At 33.6% G+C, this 11968-nt stretch overlaps 1 protein-coding gene across 1 annotated transcript; it reads right to left on the reverse strand.

The window, feature by feature from the left end:
- Nucleotides 1-8191: 8191 nt before the first annotated feature.
- On the reverse strand, nt 8192-11460 carry LOC128201758 (uncharacterized). Its single transcript, XM_052899629.1, has 2 exons — nt 10846-11460; nt 8192-10321 (listed from the first exon to the last, which is right to left on the reverse strand). The coding sequence occupies exon 2, from the start codon at nt 10314-10316 to the stop codon at nt 8445-8447; it is 1872 nt and encodes a 623-aa protein (XP_052755589.1). The 5' UTR covers nt 10317-10321; nt 10846-11460; the 3' UTR covers nt 8192-8444.
- Between the last annotated feature and the right edge of the window lie 508 nt (nt 11461-11968).

The following is an 11968-nucleotide window of genomic DNA, read 5'->3' on the forward strand; positions in this document are numbered from 1 at the left end:
CTTCACAAAAAAGTTGACAACAGTCACACAAATATTTGTGCGACTGTCAACTTTTTTAAGCAACATATATCTGTGCCTCTAGTGAGAAAGGGTTCAATTCAAAATGGTCACTTTTCAGGAGAGCCAAAAAACTATTTTAAATAAAGAAAAAAAATTCTGCTGCTTTTATTATTTGCTAATTGAACAAGTCAATAATTGCATTTATAGTAATTTTTTCTCCTCTTTCTTATGAAATTGTCGGTTTTTGTGTAAAACCTATAGTTTTAAAAATAATTCTATTATACCTAATCACACTTAACAAAAATATTAAAATTATGATGTGAAAATAGTTTTAAGTTGAATTAAAACTATTTTATTGAAGTATTGAAGAAAAACAATGTTGTGTATTTTACGCTATAAAAAATAATCGCTATTAAATGGTGTAAAAGGGTTCAAATCGAACTGATTCATTTTACAAAAATAATTTTTGTAAAATATTGTAGTTTTATTTCTAATTATGACTTTTTTACCACAAATATTTTGTTAATTGTAGCCTTTTACATGTTTACTATCTCTATTGTTTTTAAAGATATCGTTACGATTCTTATACCATTCGAAAGAGAAAAATTTGCTTATTTAAAGTAGCCTAAAAAAGAAAAAGGCTATAACTTGAGTTATACCCTTTCTCACACAGGCACAGATATATTAATAAAAAAATTAAAATAAAGTAATCTTTATTGCATTTCTCATACAAGATAGACACCTAACAGTTATTATTAAAATGTGTAATTTCTTATTTTGATCCATAATTATGGTTAAAAGCTCGCCAGAAACAAATTTAGGCAATCCGCAAAAAATTTTTTTTGGAAATTTTTGATAACTTCTCAAAAATGGTAGCAATTATCTAGAAAAAAAGATATTCTCCTTGCTGTGTGGTCCCTGCATGGAATGAGCCACCCTTTCCTTTCCAGTGGGTGTCATAAGAGGCGACTAAGGGAGAAGAGATTACAGTAATGAAGATTAGTAACCCCATTGCTAGCGACCTGTCAGGTCGACCTCCTCGCGATTCTCCCTAGAAACCATTGTGCTCACCACAGTAGACACGCTAGAAACCACATTTCAGTTCCAAGAATCTATCACGACGGGCTAACTGACCTGCCATTTCACTTATGATCCTTCACTGGTGCCCCGCCAGCGTATACTGTTAGCGCATGCAGGGTTACCATTCTAATATCATTCATTTAAAAAAAAAGGTCAAGAGATGGGCAGCATGTTTTAAGAGGGACTCCCTCTTAAAACAACACCAAAAGCGTAATTGCGGTTGCCAAGTAGCCTATTAAGCGTGGCCATTACTAGCAACCTCCCTCTCCTTTTCCTTATGGAGGAAGCCTAAGATAAACAGTGGACAGTTAATGGCTGATATGAAGATATTATCTAATAAGATATAAAACAAACAACTATATTTAAATTTTTTCCTTTCCGCTTTACTTTTTTCCTTTAATGTACAAGATAATATTTTTTTGCAATCTCACAATGTTTCCATTTATCAAAATGTAATGTACTAAGAAACTCCAAATTTAATTAAGAGTAAAAGTGTACGTATTTTGTGTAGGTTTTGTGTTTGTGAGACATCAAATAAGCATAGATCAAAAGATACAAAGCTGAAATAACCATTTGAGAAAATTAATTAATGCGCAGTTATGTTTTATATTTTATTTCAGGTACATTAAGTTATTCGATTGTAATTACAATTATAGAAAAAAAAATCATATCCATAACAATATTCTCTAAATTCCTAAAAAAATAAATATTTTTATTTTTAGATTACCTTTTTGCTCATTACTTCGTACGCGTAGGAAAACCAATGAAACAGACCATTCTAGAAGGTGTATCAAGATAAAAGATATACTAGAATTTAAGTTAAATTAAATTCAGAAATGTAACTGTGAAAACCTGTGTGTGTCTCTAATTTGATACAGTAGTTCTTACGTGATGCAAAAACAAACATACAGATTGATAAAATTTACAAAAAAAAAAAAAACCGCTATATCCATTTTTCTTAAATAACTCCCATGTACAGACGTTATCTAGTTACAGTTTTCTTATATTTGTAGAACATTTTTTTTAGATTATTAAGTGTTCATCATCGACTTCATCATTTCATCCTTTATACGTTCACTGCTGGACATAGGCCTCCCCCATAGACTGCCATAAGGAACGATCCTGAGCCACCTGCATCCACTGATTTCCTACAATGCATTTAAGGTCGTCACGCATTAACCATTATTCTAAGAATATTCTGCTATATGTATATATATATATATATATATATATATATATATATATATATATATATATATATATATATATATATATATATATATATATATATATATAAACTAAGCCAATGGTAGTAGAAAGAGCCGAGTCATCTCAAAATAAGATTCCATGCGATAGTCAGGATAACACATAACTGTTTCATCTGAAATTAGAAAAAAAAAACAAAAAGATTTATTTAGTAAATAGATTATTTAGTAAATATAATATAAGGTAGATATATAATTTATTTCGTATTATATACAGCATACGAATAACAACAGACATAGAAATACATAAAAAAAGAGATAAAAGAATACATATACAAAAAAGGAAAAAGAGAAAAATACATACAAGAAGTAACATAATTTTCCTTTTGTGCGTGTACCGCAGTGACGCAAAATAGTCATAGCTCAGTTTATTGTTTCGCCGTCAAAAGAGCAAAATACTGATATTCCGTTGTGGCCAAAAGTTAGCCGCGAATATCTTTGACAAAACAAAAAATAATATAAATAAGTAAATAAAATAAAATTTGGGCTTACGATTTATTTTACTAATTACAATCATTGTCAGTCAATAAGTTTATCTTGGCTTGGAACGAAGGAATTAAGGAAATTCTCTTCTCTTAAGTAGTAATGAGGGCTTTTGAAATCTGCTTTCGATATGCGTTTCTCATCTTCCCGACCGAGCGCCCAGAAACTCAATTGTGTATAACTCGAAAAGTTTTGCTCCTAATGATTTCAAATTTTCTGACATTTCTTGTAAGACGTAGTATCGGAACAAAATAAAAAAAAAAATCAGTTTTCCTACTCCTTTCCCGCCTTAATGACATTACAGGCATCACAGAATGACTTTGAAGGTGCTATTTATGTCTGTAGACGACGTTTACCACTTTCCTTATTTGCGTATAAAAATCCCTGTCTTCTGAATTAAACAAGGACACAGTGATGTGTTAAAAGATCGGATTAACTTGATGTGTGCTAACACGGGTGACAAGGGCCCAGTATTCCTCACGGATATCCCTCACGGGCACGGAGCCCGGAAGCTCTCGACATGAGATGTGTGAATGGCGCTTACTTAACGCCGCACTGAGAATCCGAGTTGGTTTATTGAATTAAAACGAATTTTATTTTACCAGAGGGAGACTTTGTGTAAAAGATCTCTACGTGGTTGCTTCTTTTCTATTCGTATTTCTGCTGCTAAGTAAGGCAGTGAAATTGCACAGTATGGAGACATGGTACAGTAGAATTACGATTATGTGAACATCAATTATCCGAATATTCGATTATTCGGACTTATTCTTTACAACTCTAATTACAGATTTAGAAATAGGTATAATGTGTTAATTGAATAAATAATATATATATATAATTTTTATTTATATCGTATTGTCTAAATGGTGTATGTTAATAATTTAAGTAAGCAAGTGATATCTGTATTTGTGTATGAGTGGTTGTATTTACCCACATACTGGATGCATATACAGAATATATGCATCATATAATATAACTACGTACATATAGTGTGTAACAATTAGTCCAATCAAAATACCTCCAATCCATCTTGCCTGTATAGCTGGTTAACTATACGAATATTTGATATACAATGGAATTGATCTTGAAGCCATGTTTACCGTGTTTACGTAATGACAATGTATTGTTTTGGTGGGCATGTCAGAGAATACATAATACATGGTGGTTGGTTGTGGTACACTCTAATATTAAATAGGGTAATTATTTAGTATTAAGGTTTACCTTAACCAATCACCATTAATAAGTTAGTAAGAGACCTTTTCAATCGATTTGAGAAAATAAAAGGTTGTTTCCAATTTAGTAGATGTTTTTGTGCTTGATACCTTAAAACTTCGTTATTTTTAAATGTATTTGGAATATTTTATAAAAATAGTTTCTGTAGTTCAGTTTTTGAATTAAAATTATTGGTCTTGCCATAATACCATATTGAGAAGTAACAACATGACCGGAACAAATCTTGTGACGTCACTTGAAAGAATTTGTTTTTTAATGCAACTTAAAATGGAAAACGTGCTAACGGCCTACTTTATGGAGAGTGCTAACCGTAAGTTATAGACATGAATCATGCACCATAGGCATAACAGATTACACTATTGTACCAATGATACCATTAAGAGGCTACCGACTAAACCGTCTTTAAAAAAAACGTTCATGCTCACTTTTTTACTTTATTCGAGCAGTAAGTACTTTATATTATTCTCAATTTCGTCTATAATATAGTATATGTAATATATATGTGTAAGTATATTTGTTATTTATATACATTTATTCGTTTATATATGTAATTTTAGTATGTATGTATATCAATAATTACTAGTACCGCATTCGAGTATTCTGACACTTCCCTATGGTTGACTGGGAGAGAATGCTTTTAGCATTCAGTCCACCATGTACACATGTATGTACTAATGAATAAATAAATACCTCTTATGCGTTGCTATTCCTGAAGACAAAGATGCCCTGCTCCATTCCTTATCCTTCGTACCCTATAATTTCATTGACACATCCCACCCTATAAGCCGAAGTACAGTTATGAAAGCGCAGCTGTTTCACGACAGAAATACGAGTGGACCAGAGGTATCCCTGCAGACGACTTTTGTACAAGTCTCCCTCCGGTGGAATTTGATTTATTAAGGATGTTTTTTTATCAATAGGGAGATGTTGCTATTTATGTCTACAGGCAATGGTTAGAGCTTTCCATCTGGTAAGCCATAAAAGTTTTACAAAAAAATTGACAAATTTAAATTGATGAAGTTTTTGGTGAGTCGTTTAGAAATAATTTATTTAATTTTGTTACCATTAAATTAAAGGCGATTGCCAGCATAATTTGAAATGATTTGATTTGAAGCATAACATGAAGTTTCACTACTATTATTATTAGTAGAAGTTCTACGAACTTTTATATTAGTCACCAATCTCCGACCACTATTCAGTCCATACATATGTTGCGACACGTGTTTCATTTTTAAACGAGGCATCTTCAGGCAAATTAATAGATCATTGCTCGGAGTCTAGTTTTTTTTTGTTGACCGTTCGAACGGTCTAACAAGTGATATGGACTTAAACAGCACTAGGTGTTCAGTGAAAAAAATTTTGGTGTCTGCCATATTCGAATTGACGATCTTTGTAATTTATAATTTGAGGTAATATACCACTGTGCTGTGACGGTCTTATTGAACAATTTTTTTTTTACAACATAGCGGGCAATCGAGCATGCGGCTCACCTGATGGTAAGTGACTACCGCCGCCCATGGTCACCCACAACACCTACGGCATTGCAGGTATGCTGCTGGCCTTTAAAAAAGGAATATGCTTTTTTCTTGAAGGTTATATTGTCGTATCAGTTCAGCAATACTGCTGCTGGAAGTTGATTCCAAAGAGTGGTTGTGCGTGGGAGAAAGTGCCTTGAAAAACGCACGGTGGAGGACCGCCACTCGTCCAGATGGTTGGGATGAAATTTTAGTATATGGCGGGTTGTACGATGGTGAAAATCAGCAGCAAGTATCAATCCGAACACTTCTTCAGAGCACTCCCCATGATAAATTCGGTAGAAGATGCACAGAGATGCAACATCTCTACGTGGTTTCAGTGGGTTGAGTCGGACAGTATAATTAAATGTATGTAGATTTACAGAACAGTTCACGAGAGTTTATACCTCAATATGGAATCCAAAGTATCGATCGCTCCCATTCGCTGCTTGCATTTTGTTTACGTCAAAACACCGTAAAACCATTAAATGCCGTGTGTCGTAAAACAAGCTCAGGTATATATTTACGTATATCATAAAAATGATGCGTAAAAATAGCTATGTTTGTCGTGTATCGGTGTTTAAAATTGCCATTCGGTTATGCTTGGTGTTTCGTGCTCTACACATCAAGAGGAATGAATCGTGTTTGATTAATTTGTGTGTCTATTGAAATGAAATGGAACGAAAACAAACAAGACGAAAATGAGTGCAATTTATTTCCTTATAAATGCTATTTATCATCAATTCACATATTTCTTTTTAAAAGGCCAGCAGCACACCTGAAATGTCTCTGGTGTTATGGGTATGGGCAGCGGTAATCACTTACCATTAGGTGAGTTGCATGCTTGTTTGCCTCCTAGGTTATAAAAAAAAAATTACAATTTATAATCTCTTCCTATATATATTTTTTCTATTAAACTATATTCATCGAAATATACAACATATTTAAGATTGCCTCTCGATCACATTAGGGGAGTTCTCTACACTGCGTTTATACGCACGAGTTTGTCACTTGAGAAGCTTTCTTTAGCGAGTTTTTTTTTTGATGGGTGAAAATGGTATGGTAAACCGCCTGCGCTAACGGCATACGCTGGCGGAGCACCAGTGAAGGGTGATAAATGAGAATGAAAACAGGCCAGTTAGTCCATCATGATGAATTCATCACAAATTAACCATGATAGTTTCCAGGGAGAACCGTGAGGAGGTCAGGTATATTGCTAGCAATGGGATTCTCAGTCAAAAAAAAACAAAAAGCAAAATATATAAACTAACAATTTCCTTTCTTTCCTTTCCTTCATGCGTGTGCCATAGTAACACAAAATGGTCACAACTCAGTTTATTGCTTTGCTCTTAAAAGAGCAAAACACTGATATTATGTTGTGGCCAAGAGTCAGTCGATTAACACATCACAATCGACTTTGAATCGAATTTGAAAAACATTGGTACATCAACTTGCAGGTGAACCAAGAATGTAACATAACTACAAATAGAGATAGCGTGTTCCACACGAGCGATTAAAAGCGCTCACATGCGAAACCGTAATACCACTAAAAATATTTCAAACAATTCCCAAACTGCAGTTTCCAGTTCAATTAATCTTTGGCAATAATGTGTTCATAACTCAGAATCGAGCGCGTACAGCGCCAGTCTACGGGCCGGCGTCATTTGCATGAACTGTAAAGGATTTATGTGAAAGTGTGGTCATTGGGTCGTTCACTTTGAATTGTGAACTAGGAATCGTGATTATGCATTAGCAATACGTAAGATTCGTTGCTTCTTAAAGTTCGAAATTGTAGTGCGAAATACAAACGTGCAGTGCGTGTTTCAGCTTGAAGTGTCTGATCTACTTATATCTATTAGTATCTATTATAAATAGGAAAGATTTTATTGTTTGTTTATAATTGCTACAGAAAACGTTTACCATCTGACCGGCTGTATGCTTTTTTATTAAAGTGGATATACTCAAAAACTATTTAACCGATTTTAAAAATACTTTCACCTATATAAAGCTACATAATCACTAAGTAATATAGGATACATAATGCCTCCAAAATAATGTATTAAAATGGTTAAACCATTAAAAAAATATTTCATATGTATCTAAAATTTCCCTGTTAAAGCTAACATAAAAATAACATAACTAATTTATTTTTTACTATCTATATGCCCGTGCGAAACGGGAGTGGATTGCTAGTATGGCAATAAAATTACAACGTAGTAAAGCATAAAACCTCAAAGCTAGCAAATGTGGTAATGTATGAAAGGAGATTGTAAGATATTTTACTAAACTATGCAATATTTTGTGGATATGGATTTCCACTTGTTAGTTGGTTAGAATTATTTTGTTTAATTCCGCTATTATTATACCTATTTATTATGCCTCATTTAGAAAAGAAAGAGGGAGTATTGTACAAAAGTCGTTTGCTTGAGCACCCCTGTCTCATTTGTGTCTCTACCATGAAGCAGTTGTTGCATGGCTGTGTTTCGGTTTGAAGGGTGGGATATGTAGTGAATATACAGGGTACAGAGGAATAAAACCTGAGTCCTCAGGTATGGCAACGCATGGGGGTATCATGGGTGAAACAATAGACTCTGTTATGTCCATAGTACTAGAGATGGGCAATCCACCTGGGTGGGTTTAAAGTCTGGTGGGTAAAAACCGGGTGTTTTGGGTTTATTGGGTTTAAACCCCATAAACACCCAAATTTTTGGGTGTTTATGATTTTGTACTTCATCATCGTCATCTCAGCCGCAAGACGTCCACTATACTGGACATAGACAATATTATTATGCAGCCTACAGAATAAAAAACTTTTAATTTGATTTTGAGTTTATTAAGAAAGAGATGAAAGTAAAATGTAAAACTACAGTCAATCACTGTCAGATTCAGAGTTATTACAAGCGATGAATTGTATAGGTTCGATAGGCTCTATTTCGTCTAAACTGTTATGTTCATTTACTTGCTCAATGAAAGCTTCTAAGGTATTTTCTTCATTAAACTGAATGTCCTCGCATTCAGCTTTATGTTTAAGATTCCAGTTATAACAAATGAATGAAATTTTTTCAGTTCTTTCAGTTGTAAGTCGATTTCTTTTGTTATTATGTATGTAGCCTTGGATACTAAAGGAACGCTCAGTGGCTGCCGAAGTACAGGGAGCTGATAGAATACGAATCGCTACTTTGCTTAACTCAGTGGAACCACAAATACCTTTCCACCATATTAGGGGCTCAATGCTATCTAATGAGCTCCATACAAATCCTCTGGCCCAAAAGTTTTCTTTAGCTTTATAACACGCCAAATCTGCCATTACATTTGACAAACTTAAGTGTTGGCTTAAATTGTAGATAAACTCCATACCCTTAAGTTCTTCCTCTTGAGTAAGTTCGACTCCTAGAGTCCTGGGGTCTAGAATATATGCTGCAAAATGTATTGGCCTCATTGCCATATTGCATCTTGAAGATACTGATGTTAGAATCTGCTGTTTGCTTTCTTCGCTCAATGTCGAAATCTCATTTAATGCAAAACGTATCTTAGCTTGTACATCTCTAAATGTAATGTATGTGCGATGCAAACGATTCTGGTCGCTCTCTAAGTAAAATATGCTTTCAGTGACTGGTTCCAAAATACTTATACATTCCCCTGTCTTCGTCCAGAAATCATCACTTAGAATTAAATCTTTAATATCTCTTGAAATTACCACATCTTCTCTAACTGTTAATATTTGCAAAGCTATCTTATTTGCTTTCAAACTTTTTAACGAAGTAACATGACTTCCCCATCTTGTAGCACAAGGCAATTTTAGTGTTTGTGTAGAATCTTCACCCTGCCTTGATTTTATCAACAAGGAACTTAATCGTTGACTCCTTTTAACAGTTTTTATTATATTTATGGCTTGCATAATAAACACAGTTACTTCTTGTATCTTTACAATATCTTGGCACAACAAGTTAAGGATATGTGCACAGCAACCGAGAGGAACAACATGTGGATATTTGAGTTTTGTTAATTCGAATGCCTTTTGTATATTTCTAGCGTTATCGCCAATAAGTACAAGAAACTTATTTGCTCCATACACTTTCATTACTTTTTCAACTTCTTGGCTAAGGTATTCACTAGTGTGAGGATTACTTTCTGTATTCAAACTTTTAACGTATGCAGGTTGAGGTTTTGATATAAGAAAGTTTATTATTCCTTCATTTCTTAAATTAGACCAGCCATCGCACTGAAAGTGTAAGTAACTACAAGCATTTAGTTCCTCATTTAACTCAAAACGCATTTCTCTATATATTTTATCTAAGTATTTTGTCGCTAAAGCTTTACGTGAAGGTATTTTAAATTTTGGTTGCAATTTTTCGAAAAATTGTATCCATAAAGGATGTTGCACCATCGATAATGGCGTCCCTGTTACAAATATAGCTCTCGCTAATTCTGTTTTTATATGATCATCGGTGTCTTGAAACTCAGCATTTATTGTAGTGTTAGCAGACGACGAGGGGCTTATAAAAGAATCATTTGTCTCTATCTCTGACAGTCCAGACATTTTGGTTTTGGACGAGCTATCTTTTATAAGTTTCATAGAGTCTTTTAATGTTTCTGGAGATTTTGGACAAGTGATAAGATGTTGAAGCATTTTGGCAGCATTACTGAATTTGTAGACCTTATTACAAAGCTTGCAAGAAACAGACTTGTTTGGTAAAGTACGGTAGTGCTCCCATATGCGTAAATCTTTAGGTCTCCCCATTGAACCTAAAAAAATGAACGATGATTAGTTGGTCTGACGAAAATTCAACAATAGAGTGCCTATTTTTTTACAATGATTATTTCTTGTTATTTACAATAAATTTATTAAAAAAATAATAAAATAAATACAAAAAACCTTTGTAAAATTACATCTCCTCGGAGGATTAAACGCAGACGCTAGTTTATTATCGTATTGTTCTGTATTTTTCTCAGCAACTTCTTTAATTCGATTAGGTACTTACGCATATTATGTTAAAAATAAATATCTAGTACACATCTTAGGCTATCCACCATTATTATCCAATGACGACTCTCAGCTAACTATGCACTATCATCCAAAATAAACGTGTATGGAAAATTTTATCCCAGTCGGTTGAGGATTGAGGATAATTGCATCAACATACGAACATACCTACATACTTTTATTTACATAACGCAAGCTAAATAAAAGCTTGTAATAATACATCTAATTTTAAGTTAAAATTGTTAAGTGATCATGATATAATTGTATCATTCAAAAATCCACTTACCTTTAATTATTTCTTGTTAAGTATAAATATTATTTCAAATCTGCTCCCTTAATATGCACTTTTTTACTGCTTTTCCTACCTAACACGTTACCAGGAAGTCACGTTACCAGAGTCAGAGTAATAGTGAACACGTTTGACAGTGATTGTCGTCGCCTCATATTCAGCGTCGACGAATAGGGGAATCCCCAGTCATAATGTATTGCATGCGTGGCGGTCTTACTTCAAATCCATAAACAAAGAGATAATTACAGAACTCGATACTAGATGGCGCTGTTTTTGTTTGAAGAAAGTTTGCGGGCTAAAATACATAGAATTTCATCAATGACTTCCACAAAGAACAACATTTCTGTTTTTTCTAAGTCCGTATCTCTTCCGTATATTTCATAAGATATAAGCTTGGGCTACATTGTTATGCAACGTGATTTTGTCGCTGTCTTGCTAGCAGGGTTGACAGATATACGATTTAAATCGTACTCATACTATTATTTGTCTATTTTTTAATGTACGATCGTAAAGATTATGATCGTAATTCGCACAAAAACATACGACTTTTTGGTTACCTGGCAACATTTTTATTATGAAACGAACATGCTCACATCATCAGTCACATGCAACAATTTATTGGGGATTTCCCCTTCACATCTGGCAGTCCTGCTTGCTAGAATATAGGTAAGTCAGCCACAGTTACTGACGATCGATATTTAAAGGGTATTGTTTTTGTGCTAAATATTTCATAAAAACGTTATTTAATACTTTGTGGATTATTAATTTAGTTGATAATCACTGGAAGTAAAATGGATGCTAATTTGAGAGATCAAGATCTTCGTATAAAACAGTTAATAAAAGAAAATCTACGTAAGTACTCTTTTTATACCTAGGTAGGTAAGGTATAATAAACACAAAAGGTACTTAGATCGCGTGTGTTCGAAGCATTTATTCTAATAAATTTAATTTAAAATTGTAGAAAGAAAAAAATGTCTGCCAAGCCGTAGCCGAAGCCGATCTCCAAATATATTTGGCGATAGTGAGACCCAGTGTCCAGATGATTTACCCAGCGTCGTCGCAACAAAGAAAAAAACGAGGATAAAGTAAAAGAAAATTTACTGAAAGAAGAAACAAACTG

The sequence above is a fragment of the Galleria mellonella genome, unplaced genomic scaffold (genome assembly GCF_026898425.1).
Source record: "Galleria mellonella isolate WM207_F2 unplaced genomic scaffold, CSIRO_AGI_GalMel_v1 utg59, whole genome shotgun sequence".
In the NCBI taxonomy this organism is placed as follows: Eukaryota; Metazoa; Arthropoda; class Insecta; order Lepidoptera; family Pyralidae; genus Galleria; species Galleria mellonella.